General features: G+C 40.9%; 1 protein-coding gene and 1 pseudogene across 1 annotated transcript; both read left to right on the forward strand.

Annotated features, from left to right (window-relative positions):
- The first annotated feature begins 2,530 nt into the window (after positions 1 to 2,530).
- On the forward strand, positions 2,531 to 10,058 carry LOC141599023 (lysM domain receptor-like kinase 3; annotated as a pseudogene).
- A 61-nt stretch (positions 10,059 to 10,119) lies between these two features.
- On the forward strand, positions 10,120 to 18,951 carry LOC141600561 (uncharacterized). Its single transcript, XM_074420805.1, has 7 exons — positions 10,120 to 10,165; positions 10,702 to 10,792; positions 11,617 to 12,955; positions 13,204 to 16,171; positions 16,292 to 17,011; positions 17,340 to 17,516; positions 17,828 to 18,951. The coding sequence occupies exons 1-7, from the start codon at positions 10,120 to 10,122 to the stop codon at positions 18,949 to 18,951; spliced, it is 6,465 nt and encodes a 2,154-aa protein (XP_074276906.1).
- Positions 18,952 to 19,437: the final 486 nt, after the last annotated feature.

Consider the following 19,437-nt stretch of genomic DNA (forward strand, 5'->3'; position numbering starts at 1 on the left):
CCACTTAATAACACAAGGGAGGTTCCATCCTAAAACCAATTGGCAATAAGAGGAGTAGCCCCCTTGGTTATAAAGTGGTACAATCTCTCTTTCTCCTTCAATGTGGGATAATATGAGATTCTTCACACTCCCCCCACACATGTGAGGCCCACTTTTAAATCAGGCCGGAGCCATCAACGGATATAATTTTCTCCGACTGCAAACAAGCTCAGACTGGGCCAAATAAGAGGTACACAAAGCCTCGGCTCCAGCTGGCACACAATGGCCCAGTTAATCATCATACCCAGGTCTTTAGCCATGCGCTCTGATACCATGTTAAATCATGCAAATGGGCCTGAGCCTTACCCGAATGGAGTCGATCTACCACCCCTTTGACCTGCAACGGTATTGCTCTTTCACATACGCATTTTACTCTTTCACATACACAAAGTACCATTTTACCCCTTTTACTTTTTCAACTTTCTCTCATCCCATCTTTCATACGTTCAAAATAATTAATAAAGCCAACCACCCACTGCCACCGCCTTTATCCCCGTACCTGGCCACCACTAACAACCCACCGGCAACCACAATCGCTTTCCCTAATCAACAACTGGCCCCCACCCATTAGAGTCACCAGACCGTACCATTTTCCTGAATCGCTCTACTCCTGCTCTCCCATGTAGTATGTTATAATTCACTAATTTAAAAAAAAAAGAGAAAACAATCAAGTACTCTATAAAGCAAACAATCAAGTGCTCTGACCAAAAAAGATAATAATGATAATTTGATTGAGATAATTAAACTGGACATTGTCATTCCCTAGCCACTGATTCATTCGAGATGAAGACTTGTGTATAAAGCAAAACAATCAAGTGCTCTGACCAAATTACATGCCGAAAGAAGTTTGTGGGAATTTTCGTTTTCGATTTTATAATACAAAAACAATCAAGTCCCATAAATTAATGTAATGTTTTGATAAATTAGACTAATTACTTGTTTAATATGAGAATTAAGTTTTATAATTGAAGAATTTGAGTGAAATTAGATTAGGTTTTAGGAGGAAGAGAAAGGATAAAATTAAGGGGTTTTTTTGTAGAAAGAAGGGTAGTATTTGGAAACGTTATGAAAATATGTATGTGAAAGAGTAAAGTTCGTATGTGAAAGAGCAACACCCATTTATAAATCCACCGATTGTTTTAGTAGATAGGGGATTGCGAAACGCCATTAGTCACCTTATTTATTTATGTATACAAATACAAATTCTTATTTAAGACGGAGGTATTAGTCTAATAGTCTTAAACCTAGGCAAATATAAATCAAATCAGACAAGTTGCCTAGAAAATGTCAAAAGTTTTATCCTTTTATATTAGCATCATGTCATAGTATTTGGATACGTGTTTACAGATTAAGCGAACACTCTGCCTTAAACAAGATTTGAGGTAGGGCTGGTCAAACATGCGGGTCTACTCGACCCGCCTCACGAGTCAGTTTTGACCCGGACCGCCAGACTCGTGTTCAGCCCAGCTCAACTCGCCTCCTACTCTTGGCCACTTCTGGGTACACTCCAACCAGACCTGGCATGATCCGCCCCTATCCCGGGCCAGTTCCGGGTCCACTTAATAAAACCCGACACCCAATTCAGCCCGGTCCGTTTGACAAGCCCTAAGTGGAGCCGTGGAGGTGCCACTAGCAGCCTAGCACGTGTTTAAGAATGAGATTATTCGGGGAATGTGAAATGTGCTCACTCACCCGTCACCTCCAAAGTCCACAGTCCACACACAATATTCCCATCACCCACTATTTCAACCCAAAATCTCATTGACTCAATTCTTCTACATTCAAAGCCCACACACAATATTCCGTAAAAAGATTCTCAGCAGTACTCCACCCTCTCCAATTAGGGGTGTTTGATTCACTCAATATAGATATGAGGTATGACTTTAGAATGAACCAAACCCATACTATGTGTTTGATTGACAAAATTGAAGGTTTAATACCCATATCTCAAACCCATGAGGTATGGGTTTCTCATACCCAGGGAGGGGGTGAGTATGAGATTGATACCCATGGTATCAAATTACAAATATTAAAAAGTGATAAAAACAATTGTAAAGAAATTATTTTATATATTTATTTGATTAAATTTTCTCTACATGATTTAATAGTATAAAAGTTATTATTAAAAATATTGTATTTTGAAGAGTTTTTAGCTTTGATTAATTTCTAACCTCATACTCCTAAAATTGAACCAAACACAAGGTATGAGGTATCAAGTTTCAACCCGATACCACCCAGGTATGATTCCCGATTCCAAACTCATACCCACGTGTGAACCAAACACCCCCTTAAAGGTTTTGGATTTTATTTCGGAACGATCGAACGGTCCGCTATTTTAAAGAGGTATAGAGGGAATAATAATTTTATATTGTTGTATTAGAGGGAATGGAGGGAAGAGGTAATTAAGAGGATACATCCCCTTGTTCCCATCACCCACATTCTACACTACAACAAAGTACAAACTAAAATTCAAAATCTTTGGCAGTTCCTCTTCTATGGACCAGTACTTCTTCTTTCACAGTGGAATCAAAGTGCAAAAAAGGATTTTATTTAGCTTAAGACGGATACACTCGTCTGAATTCAATAATCATGTCATCAAATAATCAAATGTGGTCATTTCAAAGAACACAAACACCCATCAAAATCTGGGCAATTCTTCTTCTTCTTCTTCTTCTATTGATTAGTAATTCTTCTTTCACAGTAGAATCAAAGTGCAAAAAAGGGTGTCCTTTAGCATTAGCATCATACTATGTTTGGGATGAAGCTAACATCACATTTATAGCCCACGTTTTAGGTTCTACTGATAATGATGTGCTCAGTTACAACCCATCAGTTCCTGATGATGACAGACTCCAATCATTCATCAGGGTTAATGTACCCTTCTCATGTGACTGCATTAATCACACTTTTATGGGTCACATTTTTCAGTATAAGGCTATTAAGGGTGATACTTATGATTTAATTGCTGGGACTTACTATGCTAATCTTACTACTGTTAGTTGGATTCAGCAACTAAACAGTTTTGACCCTAATAATCTCCCTCTTAATGCTATTGTTAATGTTCCTGTTAATTGTTCTTGTGGGAGTAGTGCAATTAGTAAGGATTATGGGTTGTTCTTGACTTACCCGCTTCGACCCGAAGAAAATCTGACTTATATTGATCAGCTGACTAACTCAACTCCCAGTTTGCTGCAGATGTACAACCCAAATGTCAATATTGGGTCTGGAAGTGGGATTTTGTTTATTCCTGCTAAAGGTATACCTTATTATTATTATTATTATTATTATTATTATTATTATTATTATTATTATTATTATTATTATTATTATTATTATTATTATTATTATTCCTGATTATTGCTTTTTTCCCCCTCTCCCTGTGATCTTTTATTGGGTGTATTTCTCCTTTTTGCCATAAGTTGCCTGTAATAGTAAGTCTTTTTTGCCATAAGTTGCATGGTTCCTGTAATTAATCAACAACAGTACAACACTAACTATTTACGCTTGTTCTTAACGAAAAAGTCTTAGCCTAGTGGTGAAGACCGAGGTATCGTGACAAGAGTTCAATAGTGATCCCTTTAACTAGCCAACATTTTCATGACGTAAGTGACTATTTTATAATTGGCAAGGTCATTCTTATTTTGCAAATCATTTAGGGTGTGTTTGGATAGCAAAAGTGGAGGGAAAGGGAGGGAAGGGAAGGGGAGAGGGAATGGAGGATTACTGGATATGAGTGTTTGGTTACAATTTCCCTCCAAATCTTTCCTATATCGGAAGGATTTTGGTCTTGGAGAAGGAAAATGGATCCCTCCAAATCCCTCTCCCTCGATTTCCCTCATGTCCCTTTTGTTATCCAAACAAGGGATGTTGTATCCTTCCCTTTCCCTCTAAATCCCCTCATCCAAACAAGGCCTTAGGGTGTGTTTGGATTGGTAGATTTGGAAGGAGGTGAATTCTTTTCTTTGTTTTGTAATATAGAGGTGGGGTTTTTTATTTGGGAGGGAAGATGGATCCCTCAATTTCACTCGTCCAACGCACATTATTTCCCATCCAACATATGGAGGGCAAATCACCCCTCCCTTTCTCATCCATTTTTCCATTCAAACAATTAGTCACAATTTTATGACTTTTAGGCATTGGATAGAAAAAATGGTGGCAAGGGAAGGGAGGGAGTTTTCCTTCAAAATCTTTCCTTTGTTGTAGGGGAAATAATTTGCCGTGGAGGGAAATGGAGGGCTCCAAATCCTTCTCCCACCGATTTCCTAACAAACAAAGGAAATTATTTCCCACGGAATCCCCCTATCCAAACAAAGGCTTAACTTACTCAGAGTGTTTTGTTCAGTATGTGATTAGAGGGTGGAAGAGCAATGTTCAATACAAGAGCTCAGGACAAAGTCCTATCTACTGTGATGTGTCAAGAAACAAACAAAATTGTGAATCAAATGATATTACTAATAAAGGATGCAAGACACAGTGTCCTTAAATGTTGGTATCTTTGATCAGTGATCACAGGGCTAAACTGAGTATCTTGTTAAACATTTGTTCCGCTCATTTATATTATGTCTTCTCTGTTCTCTCTGCTAAATGCTAGACATCTTCTTAGTAACAGTGACTTTAGAACTGTTTCAGCTTCTCGACTTCCTTAATTCTGTGAAGCACCCCTGGAAAGAAAGTTTAAAATTGCTTTTTATTTCAAGTGGGGTCAAATGTGATAAATGGGTTTGCTAAGAAAGATAGATATGGCTGGCTTTAGCTAGCTGATGAGATTTTGGACTGATTAAGCGAAGGTTTTTTGGTCTTCTGAATGCAGATAAAACTGGAAAATACCCTCCTCTCACATCTAGGTATGAACTTTGAATACATATGTTTACAAATAGTAACTAGATACTCTCTTGTGCTAGGTTAAGTGTTCTTGGTTAATTGTCCTTCACACACTTTTATCATGCATCAACTCAACACAGCCCAGAGAGATTCCACTGTTTTGGTTCTATTTTTTGCAGTAACCGTATAACGTTCGCTAGCGTGAAATGTCACACCTCACAACAGCTGAGAATTTTTTGTATCTCACTATTCATAGAGAAGCATTAGGTATAGAGGCTTAGAGCCCAAGCAAAGGCAGTGCTCAGGCACTGGTTAGAACACTTGATAAATGGCGAAGTAATAACATTGTGAAAGTTGGAGGAATACGTATAAATCATGGACAAATATGACTGAAAATGATATGGGTGATGGGTGTATTGGAATTGAAGAGATTATGGCATTGGAGAAGGCGGAGTAGTGTGAAAGATTTCAAGAGCATGATAAGAGTTTGATTTTAGTTTTTAGTTTTATTAAATTATTTGTACTTCCTATATTTCTCCAAAAGAAAATCATTTGAACTCTTATTTGTTTTCTTTCCCAATCCAACTTGTCAACTTTTTTTTCCACTTATTTTCCCCATTTAAATTTCTTACTACTTTCGTCCGATATGTTCTACGCAAGATGGATTGCCTTGACAGTCTAGAAAAAACAAACAAAGAGGATGATGCATGAATGTGCTAGAAATCTTAGAAGTGTGATGGTATGAGGAGTTAGCCGACATTGTGTACTTATAAATATGCTCACATGTATCAACTTTGTGTGTAGCCATAGCTCCTACAATGGAGGTAATAGGTCTCACCATATTATCTTCTCCCTTATAGTATAATCCAACAAATCAATGCATAAATAAAGATCCATCTTTGGGGATTCCGGGCTTACTATGGTGTGCTGCCGAAATTCCAACATGGTTCTTTAAAAGGAAGTCAAGTCTCCTTCTGCACAAAAAGACAGTATTCTGTGCTTGGTCCTTGTATGTGTTAATGTGTTATATTTGGTCCTTGTATGAGTTTGGTTTGTGCTAAGTAATCCATTTTGCATTATTCTCTCTTCGGTTTAAGTTGATGGGATTTCCTTCTTTCGTATTTCTTTTGCGGGTTTTGGTGGATGTACAGAAAGGAAGCAGATTTGGAAGTGAGAGCAGTAATATACTTGTTACCTTCTGGTGCATTTGGTTGGCTTTTCCATGTTTTGTCATCCTTCAGATGTTTTTGGGAGAGAATTTTCTATTTGGTTTCTCACTTTCTCTTTGACAACGGGAATAGGCACCTTCGAGGGAACTCTAACTGCTTTTCAATAAAACAATTTAATCGAGAAAATGATTGTTAGGCGACTTTCATTCCAACCGGTGCTTTTATATTTTTTCTTATGTACAAAACAAGAAAACAGATAACACCTTTGATACGATGTCGAAAAAGTTCATGCCAAGTAGCATCGTACCCAAAATTACTAACTAAAATTGTGGAATGATGGTGTATTAGTTTGGAATTTTCTCAAAGGTTATCAGGATGAGTTTTTTTTTTTCTGTTTGGTTTAAACTTTAAAGATCAAGCTGACCTTGTTTTTTTCCTGTTATTTATTTGCAGCTCAGGTGCTCCAACAACTTTCGGTCTCTTTGATGTTATAGGAGGACAATCAGGACGTCCTTATTATGACGAATTCCATTTTTGCCGCTATTTGGATTCATAGACATTTTTGCTAACTCAAGCAGGGCTTTCAGGTGGAGTTATTGCTGGTATAACTATGGCAGTGGCAGTGGCAGTGGCAGTGGCAGCTGGGTTGGTCATGATTGCTGTTGTATATCGTGTTTGTAATAAAAAGAGGATTGCTTGTCAAAGTCTTGATGAGCCTGGAGAAAAATCGAAGACTGGTAATGGTTGCCTTTTACCTCAGTGCTTGAAATTTTCTTACCCATAGTGGGTTAGGGGTAGGAATCGAATGGACGCAACCCTCCTGTAAACACATAGAGAGGCTATTTTCAAATGAACTGTGGTTGTCATGAAAAGTACTCCGTCTATGGTATACCTCACAATGTAAGAAGCACAACAATTATCGAGTCATTTTGCATCAATCCATTATACTCTGAAGTCAAATAATAGTGAATCTTAGGCTTTATAGGAAAGAGACACTTTGCCTTTTGTTTCTATATCCAACCCTATCCATTCCTTTAAATGAAATAAAAGAATATACAAACTTAGAAAAATAGTAAGAAGACGATATATATCTTCAGATTCTAGTGGTAGGAACTTTAGGAAGTCAGGTGAGGGACTGGGTATGCAGGAGGATTTTCATCTACTATTGTTCTGTTACTAAGTATATTTATTACAGCTGCAGGTGCTACTAAAAATATGGGAATGACTGTTAGTAGTTCAATCAAATTCTCTTATGAAGAGCTTGCGCAAGCGACAAACAATTTCAGCATGGCTAACAAGATTGGCTCAGGTGGTTTTGGTGATGTTTATTATGCAGAGCTGAGCGAACAGGTTTGTATGGTATTTGAATCATATTTGCTCATCCTCTGAAATGTTAACTTAGCAAAGAATAGTTAGTTTTGACTGGTACAAAAGTATCTTATGTAGTATCATCTGTATGCTTGACTATGTGGATCTGTAAGTTTCTACTGAGTCAAATAATATTTACGGTCCATGATATTAAACACAAATTCACACATGAAATAACATTAGCAGAGGACTGGGGCTACGCTGTTCACATATTCTTGCCAGCAGATGGTTTTGAAAATAACTTGCTCAGTCTTCTGTATATTAGTAATCGTCAGTTTACTCAACTTATTTGCATGTTTCTCGACTTTTACGCTAACAGAAGGTTGCTATCAAGAAGATGGACATGAAGTCGTCAAAAGAATTTCTTGCAGAGTTGAAGGTCTTGACTCATGTTCATCACTTAAACCTGGTAACATTTCTGTTTTCCTTCTGCTTATGTTATGTTGCAACATGTTAGTAATTCTCTCATTCATTCTATTCTGTGATTTAATTGTCATCTATTTATGACTTTTTCCTTTCCTGTACGATTGTAATAACCATGTGTCCTTGTGCGTATACTTCTGGTGTATCGCCTCCTTTTTATACTTTTTATTGGGCTACAGTTGAACTTGTGTTGGACCGCCTTCCTTTCATAGTTCCGTTGATTTGCTTCGTCTCTAAATGAAATTTGAAATGTTATTTAGGTAAAGATTTTGTTTTACTAATTACAGGTGTGCTTAATTGGATATTGCGTGAAGGAGTATTACTTCCTTGTGTACGAATATATAGAAAATGGCAACTTAAGTGAACATTTGCGTGGTTCTGGTGATTTTCTTGTCTGAAAATTATTGGATGATGCAGCCTTTTGTAATTCTTATATATCTTCCACTTATGGTATTTTTTTGGTTGCGAAAGGAGCCATCTGGGCAATTTTGATATTGACGAGTTTCAAACTAGGTCATGAGTACCAACACTTAATTTTACTTACCATCTAAGCTAGTTGATATTTGCTTTTCTTTCTCGTATTCAGGAACTGAACCCCTGCCCTGGTTGAGTAGAGTGCAAATTGCCCTTGATTCAGCAAGGGGTCTTGAGTATATTCACGAGCATACAGTTCCGGTGTATATTCATCGTGACATCAAACCAGCCAATATACTGATAGATAAAAACTTTCGTGCAAAGGTATGATTGGAATCTACCATTCCTAATTTAGAGCCTTTTCTCTAGCCTTGGAGAATAATAGAACAAATCAGAATTAACCCCTTGTTTGAACGGAGGGAATCGGAGTCAACAATTTCCATTATTCTTTGGAGGAACAGGAATATTTTGTTATTATCTGAACTCTGTAGTGGCAACCCTCAGTGTTTTCAGCTATTGTTTTCATATCTATCAGGTGGCGGATTTTGGATTGGCCAAGTTAGTTGGAAAGTTTTCTGAACCTACACGCCTTATAGGTACTTTCGGATTCATGGCTCCAGAGTAAGAATCTTTTTCTGCTTCTTGTCTGACTTAACATCTTTACTTATTTCTTACTAATAAGTTTCTTGTTCTGCTTTCGTTGAATTACTATAGAGTGATTTCATAGCTGATAAATGATTGAAGGATGTATTTCATGGTCGTTAGATTCAAAGTCTAACGGGAGATCATGTTCTGTTGAGAGTTTACATGTTCAGATTAATACGTACTCCGTATTATTTATGGAATATATCATGTCGCATTTTAAGATATAGAGTTAGGTATACAGGAAGATTATATTCAATTTTAACGCGTTTTAACTGTTCAACAACCCCCTATTTAGGCTTTTTCAGGAGTAGTGTAGGTCATTGTCTTTAACATTTGCCGATTACAATTTACAGGTATGGCCATTATGGTGAAATAACACCAAAAGCCGATGTTTATGCATTTGGAGTTGTCCTATATGAGCTTATATCAGCTAAGACAGCTATAGTCAGGGACGATGATAAATTCGGTGAAGCAAAGCCCCTTTCTAGATTGGTAAATCTTTTCCGCCTCCATCATTATCATTATCATTACTGATTACCCCATTGCATATGAAGATATATACTTCTGTGGAGCGCGTGGTGAGAATCAGATGTTGTAAACTGGTTTGGCCATTGTGGCTATTTCACCGAGGAGTACTCCGTAATTATCAATGGTTTTTTTATTAGCATGTAAAGATTCATTTTGATTGTAGGCTGATGAATTTCCATATTATTGTCTTTGGCTGTTTATAAAGTTTGAGGCGGTTCTCGATCAGCACGACCCAAATGAATTTCGGCGACTAGTAGACGTGAGGCTTGGAAATGATTACCCTCTACACTCAGTTTATAAGGTGAAAACGATTAAATATTCCTGTAACTGCAAATGTGGTAGTTATTCAACCTGAAGTTGTAATAAATTAAACAATGGTGTTTGATGCAGATGGCAAGACTTGCAAAAGCATGTACCCAAGAAAATCCCGAGTTAAGACCGACCATGAGATCTGTAGTCGTCGCTCTAACAACTATGTCAACTATGTCGTCCACGTCAGCTCTATTTGACAATGCAATTAGAGTAAGCTAGACATTTATCATTCTTCAGTCTCTACGTTGAAGCCGAAATATAGTACTCGTACTTTGTAATTGTAATTGACTTGACTTTGCACGGCCAGGTACGATAACTCATACTTACACAATCTCGATCACTTTTGCCTTAAATAGTTATCCTATTTTATATAGACGTACAGACGTACAGTTGCATAAACATGATGTTGACTATGTTTAATTATCTTAATTACGTTGCCGTAAACTGTAAGTACGCCTTAAGTCTTACTCTATCTTCCAGCTTCCCAACTTGCTTGCTTTGTTTATTTCTGTGTTTTTATTTTATTTCCCATGCGCAAAAGAAATAGATACGTCGATACGTCTTCCATGCATCGTTGGCTAACTCTTTGCCAACATGGCGCTAAATGTATATACCTTTTTGGTCATTTCATTTATTTATCATTGATTAAAATATTTTACAGAAATAACAAAAAGAGATAAATGGAAACTTTTATTGCAAAACGAAGTAAATCTTTATCAAACCCGTATTTTACATCATACTCCGTATAAGATTACTAACATCCCTTCACATTTTTACGCAATTGTGTAAAAAAAAGCATAAAAATGGAGGAAATAAAACATGTCTGGTTTCTTTTTGGTATAATGGCGACAAACAAAAGGATGAATATGATGTGGACCGGGGTTTGAACTTAGGTCATTTATATTATATACCACGTCTCGTAACTTTTCCAACTAAACTCGTTGATATATGCACCTGGTTTCTTTGATCGATATATATGTAGGCGGTATCACTATTACGAAAGCAATGAACGGTAAAACTTACAGAACCAGCAGAGATAGAAGTCGTGGCGTGATGAGAATCACTGCCCTAAAGTTGAATTTGCCCCGCTCGATACACACGGCCTCTTGGCAACCAACCCCCAGGGTTACACGACGTCCGAGCCTAAGGTGTACGACAAAGACTCGGATTGAGGAGTAGTAACAGAACGTTGCCCAAAATCAGCTATGGAATTATATTGTATAGAGACAGATAGAGAGAAGAGAGAGAAGTTGTGTTGTGTGTGTTCTGAGAAGGTAGAGAATGGTAGTATATATAGTAGATGTAGGAAGGATCCAGAACCGCATTAAAGTGTCTCGTAAATAGCTTTTCGAAGACTGCAAAATCAGTATTGTAAAGCACGAAAGTCGACCATAGAAGATCGCACTTTCGGTTTAGAAAAAGACGCAAAAATTCTCTAAAAGACTGAGTAATCAGTTTCGGAATTAGTGCAAAAATATTATAGAGAATAAGTGATCGTACTTCCAAAAACGGCCTACGGCTCGCACCGCAGGTGCTCTACCAGAGCCCAGAGCCCAGAGCCCGAGCCCGAGCCCGAGCCCGGCCCGGCCCGGCGTGGCTGTACGGGCCCTTTACCACTACATATCTAGTAGTCCAATATAACAGATCACTTATAAACTATAATACTCCAACATATTTTATCAATGTGGGATTCTTTTGAAGCATAACTAAGCAATATTTCCAACAATAATGATAATTTAAAACATACCCGTGAAAAAAGGTCTAGGGTTTCCTAGGGTTCGGTCCTAGATTCTTCGCTCATCCTCTCTTCGAGGCTTCTCTTACGATTTCGATCGTAAGATTGGTCTTTCTTTGCGTTTCTTCTTTTGTTTCTTGTTTGCTTTCGTTTTACTTGCAGGTTGCTAATGGAGGGTCGATCAAGGGGCCAACGTAGGGATGGAAAACAGCCGATGGGATCTGAGGAGGGGTTGTTTGAATGGGAGGAAGATACGGGAGGGACAACTGAGGAGAAAAAATGCGTTCTGGTGGGAAAACTCTGGGCATCGAGAGCCATCAACGTTAAAGCGGCGGTAGATACTATGATTAAATTGTGGAATCCATCGAAACCGATTATGGGGAATGTGATCGATGCGAAGGAGAAGACTTTTATCTTTAGCTTTGGTGCGGAACGGGATAGGGCTAGGGTTTTGGAAGGGCAGCCGTGGCACTTTGATAAGTTTGTCTGGTGCTTCGACGAACCGAATCAGTCAGGTAAGATCTCCGACGTACCGTTATTCCTTTTCCCAATTTGGGCGCGTATATATGACCTACCTCTTTCGGGTAGAACGAGTCTAGAGAATGCGAGGAAGCTTGGAAATTGTTTGGGGAATTTTATGCACTTCGAACATGGTCCGAATGCTGAATTGGATAGGGCCATCCGTGTGCGGGTCTTATATGATATTCGGGAACCTCTAAAGGCCTCCATCCCTATACGAATGAAGGGTGGCTCCACGAGTCGATTTGCTGTGAAATATGAACGACTCCCGACGTTTTGTTATGGGTGTGGTCTCATTGGGCACGGGGAAAAGGACTGCGAGGAGGGGCCATATGATGAAGAAGACTTGAAGTTTGGGGAATGGTTGAGAGCGTCGCCATGGAAAGTGGTCAAAACGGAGAAGGAGGGCACGGGAAAGGCTGCTAGGAATTTAAGGCCGCTGTTTGATGAGGTGGAGAAGGAAGACTCGAGGGACATAATTTCAAGTATGATTGAGAAACTTCAACATATTGCTCTGGATTTAAAGTCGAAAAAACATAGTGAGAAGTGGAATGGGAACACAGAGAGGGTTGGGGAGGAGGAAGGTGTGCCACGGATGGCAATTGGCGAGGGGCAACAAGCTGAGGAGGCTGACGGGGGTAGCAGTATAGGGGAGGTGCGCTCGTTGGAGGGGATGGGAGGAAGGGAGGCTACCTGTGTGCCTTACGCTGTGGAGGTGCTGATGGGGGAGGGAGAAGGAGGTGAGATGATGGATGCGAGGCTAAAGGGGGGACAGGAAGCTGAGGGGAGTGGTGGGTGTGGAACAGTTCGAGGCTGGAGGAGGTTAGCAAGGGAGGGAGGAGAAGAAGGTGGGGGGCAAAGTGGTATGACAGAAGCGGGACTGATGGCTACGAAGAGGAATAGGGAGGAGAGTGGATTAGAGGTTGGGCAGAAGAAATGCAAATTTACCTATGACGGGGGCGTCTTTGAACCTGAGGCGGAGGTTGACGGTGGTCAACCCCGCCGGGCCCAATGAATATCATAAGCATTAACTGTCGGGGCTTGGGCAACCCCGACACGGTGACGGCGCTCCGTGAGCTTGTACGGAGGGAGGCCCCGGCCATACTATTCTTATGCGAAACGAAATTGTGTGGTCGTGAAATGAGGAGGGTGCGTGAGAGGATAGGGGGTTACTTTGGCATTGAGGTCGATAGTGTTGGAAGGTCGGGGGGTTTGGCGTTCTTATGGAAGAAGGAGATTGACTGTACCTTTATTTCTGCGTCCATTCATCACATGGACTTTCGGGTTCGTGGGGATGGAAATGAGTGGAGGATTACTGGTTTTTACGGATGGCCATCGGTGACGGATCGTCATTTGTCGTGGGAGCTTCTTCGCTTACTTCAGGCACAATCGCAACTCCCTTGGGTTTGCATTGGTGATTTTAATGAAATTATGTACTCGACTGAGATGAAGGGTGGAAGCCGTCCACAATGGCAGATGAATAACTTTCGGAATGCGCTTGATGACTGTGGGTTGCGGTGTATTGCGTGGGAAGGGTATAACTTTTCGTTTGATAATGGGCAGGCCGGTGAAGCGAATAGACAGAGCATGCTTGATAGAGCGGTATGTACTGGGGAATGGACAGATTTGTTCCCTTTTGCTCGATTGTACTACCTAGCTAGGGATTGGTCGGATCACGCGCCAATAAAACTTGTCCTTAATAGGAAGGAAACGGCTGAAAGGCGGGGAAGGAGTTTTAAGTTTGAACAAATTTGGGTGGGGGAAGAGGGAAGTGGGGATGCAGTGGCGCGTGGGGTGGCGAGAGGCAGGGATGATTTGGTGGCTACTTTAGAGGAATGTGCGAAAGAACTGCAGGCGTGGAAAAAGACGGGAATTAAGCAAATTAGCCGGAGTATTGGGGGGAAATTGAAACAGCTGTCCAAGCTAAATGAGGAGGCATGGTCCGTGGAAAATATTCAGAGAAGGAAAAGGCTGGTTGCGGAATTGGCAAAGCTAAGGGGGCAAGAAGAGAGGTTTTGGAGGCAACGTTCGAGAGCACTTTGGCTCAAAGACGGGGATAAGAACACTAAGTTTTTTCATACAAGAGCCGGGGAACGCAAAAGCAAGAACCACATTGCCAAGTTGATCGATGATAACGGGATTCAGCGAGTGGGGGATGAGGAAGTAGCTAATGTAGCCAATGCATATTTTCAGGGGCTATTTCAATCTACTCAACCGATGGTCACGGATGATATACTAGCGGGAGTTGGAAATAGAGTTACTGCAGCCATGAATGAAGGCCTTCGAAGCGCATATACCGAGGAAGAAATCACTGAAGCGCTTAATCAAATGCACCCCTTGAAGGCTCCGGGACCGGATGGTATGAACGGCCTTTTTTACCAAACGTATTGGGACCAGGTGGGTCCGTGTGTGACAAGGACGGTTCTGGCTATATTAAGGGGAGAGTTATCACCGAGGGAAATAAATAAGACCAATATAGTTCTTATTCCGAAGAAGAAAGCTCCTGATAAAATCCGCGAATTCCGACCCATTAGCCTTTGCAACGTAGCTTATAAACTGGTGTCAAAAGTACTTGCGAACCGACTAAAAGTCTTTCTTGGTGAAATTGTCTCGGAAAATCAAAGCGCATTCACCCCGGGGAGAGCCATCTCGGACAATGTCTTAATTGCGTTCGAAATTTTCAATTTTATGAAGGGACATAAGGGAAGAGAGGGTTTTATGGCTTTGAAGCTTGATATGGCGAAGGCGTACGACAGAGTGGAGTGGGTCTTTCTGGAGCGGGTCCTTAGGGCGATGGGTTTTGATCGGGCTTGGGTTCGAAGGGTAATGGATTGCGTCTCAACGGTCTCCTTCTCGGTTCTAATAAACGGGCAGCCATCAAGTACTTTTATACCTGCACGGGGTTTGAGACAAGGTGATCCCCTTTCACCGTATTTGTTTATCCTTTGTGCGGAGGTCCTTTCCAGCTTGATGAGACGGGCTGTGGAGCAAAACAGCTTGCATGGTGTGCGGATTGCGCGGACTGCCCCATCGATATCGCACCTCTTATTTGCAGACGATAGTATATTTTTCATGAGGGCATCGACCGATGAGGTTGAGACTGTTTCGAATGTGCTTCGACGGTATGAGAATGCATCTGGGCAGTTGGTGAGTCGTGAGAAAACTACGGTTTCGTTTAGCAAAGGCATACCGAGGCAGAAGCGAAGTAACTTGGCTACGCGATTGGGTGTTGTGGAAGTGGAGGAGCAGGAGAGATACCTGGGATTGCCAACTGTTGTTGGACGATCAAAGAAGGTGTTAACGGACATCTTGAGGGACAAGCTGAGTAAAAGACTAAGTGGGTGGCGCGGGAAAATATTGTCTAGGGCTGGTAAGGAGGTTCTTATAAAGGCAGTTGCCAATTCACTCCCTACCTATGTTATGAGTATCTTTAAAATTCCCGTCAGCTTCTGTGACGAGCTTAGAGCTTTAATCTCTCGCTTTTGGTGGGGACATGATGAGGGGAAGAAGGGGATAAGCTGGGTAGCGTGGCGAAAGATGTGCAAACCGAAGGGTCTTGGGGGGATGGGCTTTCGTGATTTCCATATGTTTAATATCGCTTTAATTGGAAAACAAGTTTGGAGATTGCTCACGGTTCCTGATTGTCTGTTTACGAAATTGATGCGGGCTAAATACTTCCCTAATGGAGATGTTATGTCGGCTTCGATTGGCAACTCACCTAGCTACACTTGGAGAGGGATGGTTGAAGCGAGGGAGGCGCTTATGACGGGGTGGAGGAAAAGGATAGGGGATGGGCTCTCAACACGGGTTTGGTTGGACGCATGGCTGCCAGGAACGCAAACTGGACGAATCATAACACCACCGGTTCAAGGGTTCGAAGATTTGAGGGTGGCTGATTTTTTGGAAGGGGATGGACTCCGCTGGAGTCATGAATTGCTTGCACAGTGGCTGCTGCCAATTGATAGGGAGCGAGTCACCAATATCCGTATTAGTCCTAATAAACCGGGTGATGTTTGGTTTTGGGTCGCGGAGAAGGATGGCATCTATTCTGTGAGATCAGCTTACCGTAGGCTGGCAGGGGAAGCGGTGTCAGTGGAGGTAGGAGGGGTGTCAGATTGGGAGAAGGAAAAATGGTTATGGAATCGGCTGTGGAAAATCCCGGTATGGCCCCGAGTGAAGCTCTTCTTTTGGCAGCTGTGTAGCGAGGCGCTAGCAACAAGGGCAAATATAGCAACGTGAATACGAGGTGAGTGCTCTTTTTGTTCTTTTTGTAATTCTTATCTTGAGTCGGATTTGCATCTTTTTCGTGATTGTGCAGTAGCGAAGAGGGTTTGGGAGGGCTTGGGTTTGGACGAGGAGACAGAGAACTCGGCTGGAGGGGTGAGAGATTGGGTGGAGGCGAAATGGAGGACCATTGGAGGGCGTGAGCATTCGGTCTTTATGGTGGGTTGCTGGGCTCTTTGGGAACATCGAAACAAGGTGGTGTTCGATGGGAAGGAGGTGGATCCATGGGGAGTTATCCGTAGGGTGGAAGATGTGATGGAGGAGATTGAAGGGGGAGGTTTTGCTAGGCCGAGAGGTGGGGCTCATGAAGGTGGAGCTGGTGGAGGCGGAAAGCAGCGAGGATGGGTGGCTCCTCACGACGGATATCTGAAGGTGAACGTGGATGCGGGAGTGAAGGAGGGAATGGGTGTGAGTGGTGGGGCTGTGTGCCGAGATGAGCGGGGTGAGGTGCTCTGGGGACTATCGTGGGTCGTTGAACAGGAGTGGGAGCCCCAAATGGCGGAAGCGGTCGCGATATATGAAGGAGTACAAGAGGCCTTACGGAATCACCATTCTCACGTGATTATTGAAAGTGACTGCTTGTCGGTTGTCGAGGCACTCAGGAAGGAGACACCAGGGAGAAGCAATCTTGCGTTAGTTTTAGCAGATATTTTATCGCTTTGTAGTTCCTTTATTTCAGTTCAATGGGTGTATACTAGCCGTACGAACAATAGTGTCGCCCATGCTTTAGCTCATTTCTTACCTTTTGTTGCTGGTAGAGTTGTATGGTCGGATAGTCTACCGCCGACCGTGAACAATGCTGTTTTATTTGATTCGTTATCTATGCAGTAAAGCCTTCGGGCTTTCCCTTTCAAAAAAAAAAAGTAATATTTCCAACAATATATTAGTGTTATAAATACCTAGCTACATCGTGCATCATTGCAACTCCAACAAACGCACCATAATATTGGTTTCAACAAATTTACCTCATTATTATATGACGTTTTCTTTTCATTATTCATTCATTTTCCTAATAATTTTCTCTATATCATTTCTCATAACCTCATCAACATCTCTAACTTCTACTTTCCATTTCCCTGAAGATTGGAATTACAAGTTAGTGAATGATCCCAAAGTTCCATTGTCTACAAATGGTGATTACGGATCGACATATCGATGTTATAATGGAAGTTCCTATGATGTTTTCGAAATGAGTTTCTGTTTCTTCAACACCACCCCTAACGCTTACACACTCGCCTTGGGGACAGGACTGTATCCAGGTATATATTTGTGTAAGACCGTTGTATAATACAATATACAGTATATCCTTTTCTTAAGGAAATAAAACGTGGCAGAGCCAGAATTTTAAGTCAACAGGGGCAAAAAGGTAATATCACAAGAGAGCCCTGAAAAAATTCGAAATTTTAACTAAAATTCACCCCCCCCCCCCCCCTAATACTCTGTAATGTTTTTTTTTTGTCTAACGAAAAGCGCACTTAATCGCATTACAATAAAACAACCTCATTTTTCTTACAACACAAACACGTTGCATCTTGTAAATATTCTTACCTTACGTGATGTATTTTGCTAGGCGATGATGGAGGGCAACGCAATGATGCAGGGCACTGGGTTTGGGCAGCTAACACCAACCGCCCAGTACGCGAAGGTGCAGCCGTGTTTCTATTACCAAACGGCAACCTTATATTATACGATGTTGATGGTCGCGTGGCATGGCAGTCCAACACTACTACCAAAACCAATGGTTACGTGTCCATCGAGACACGAGGCGGTGATTTGTATGGAGACTTAGTTCTCCTTGACAGCCAAATCACCGGTGACTACGACCCTAATAATGCCATATGGCGGAGTTTTAATCACCCTCAATACACCCTTTTTCCTAACCAAGTCCTCCACGTGTCAGGCCCAGAAATCGATAAGCTCGTTAGTTATCGGTCAACCTTAGGTGGTCGATATACCATGATGATGAGTACCAAGAGTTTGGACTTGTACTACAAATGTGCTAATTGTCCGAAACCACTCAAATATTATACCTTGTTTAAAACAACTAAAGCCTTAGACACTGTCGTGTTTTCTACATTTCATCATAACCCACCGACGTTAATTCAAAATTTCGTCGATGGAAGTTTGGGGAAATTCGAGTTCCCCAATCTCGGCGGTACAATAGATCGAGATTTGGATTTTTTCACGGTTTTCTTACGAATTGAAATGGACGGAAATTTAAAAATTCATTGGTATTGTTTAGACTATCAAGGAAACTCATTCGTGGTTGAGGGATTCAAAGTATTTACTAAAGGAGGCTTGACGATTAATAAACAAGAAAGCGAGTGTCAGTTGCCAGAAAAATGTGGGAATTACGGAGTTTGTGACCAAGATGTGTGTGTGGCATGTCCGTCCCCTAAGGGCCTTTTGCCCTGGACGGACAAGTGTATGGCTCCGAAGTTGGTTGGGTGCAGTGGCGGAGCCAATGTTACGTATTATAAGGTTGAAGGAGTCGAACATTTCATTATTAAGTATGCTAGAGGACAGAGGCCTGTTACACAAAGCTCGTGTGAGAGTAAGTGTAGTATTGATTGTACGTGTCTCGGCTACTTTTATCATCAAGAGGCTTCTGAGTGTTGGGTGGTTTCCGATCTTAAGACATTGACTAAGTCTACTAATATAAAGCATTTTGGTTTTATCAAGATGACCAACTAATTGGTTTAAGTTTTGTAAGATACGATAATGATATCGTTGTCTTGTACAAGTATTTGTGTTTTATTGTTATATGACTCATATCCATATGTTTATATAACCGAAAGTGTTATTAATAAAAGTTGATTTAAGCAATTACAAGGGCGAAAAACTGTTAATATGTTGTGTTTTACTCCGTATATGGTATATCACCTTCCTTTTGATTTATTCTCTTTGTTTAATCGAATTCATTATATTACACTTTTTTTACCTATATATTTGGGAAAAAAATGCAATAAATTCCCTTGTTTGATAGCTTTGTTCGAAATCTCCTCATTACTCCTTTTTCTAATTTTGATTAAAAAAAAAAAAAAATTCTAAAAATATAAAAATTACATTTGCCCGTTTCATCAATTTAACTCAGTCTTAACCATCAATCCATCAATAAATATTACTGTAAATAATAACGTCCACTAAGTTCAATACATCATCCGGAGTAGTAATTTAATG

The sequence above is a fragment of the Silene latifolia genome, chromosome 9 (genome assembly GCF_048544455.1).
Source record: "Silene latifolia isolate original U9 population chromosome 9, ASM4854445v1, whole genome shotgun sequence".
Classification (NCBI taxonomy): Eukaryota; Viridiplantae; Streptophyta; class Magnoliopsida; order Caryophyllales; family Caryophyllaceae; genus Silene; species Silene latifolia.

Excerpts from the sequence above, each read along its gene's own strand:
- LOC141600561 (XM_074420805.1), top strand. The coding sequence starts at position 10,120 with ATGATGTTGACTATGTTTAATTATCTTAATTACGTTGCCGTAAACT. Across the intron at positions 17,012-17,339 it reads TTTCTTACCTTTTGTTGCTG|ATTGGAATTACAAGTTAGTG; the intron begins GTAGAGTTGTAT and ends ATTTCCCTGAAG. Across the intron at positions 17,517-17,827 it reads GGGGACAGGACTGTATCCAG|GCGATGATGGAGGGCAACGC; the intron begins GTATATATTTGT and ends GTATTTTGCTAG.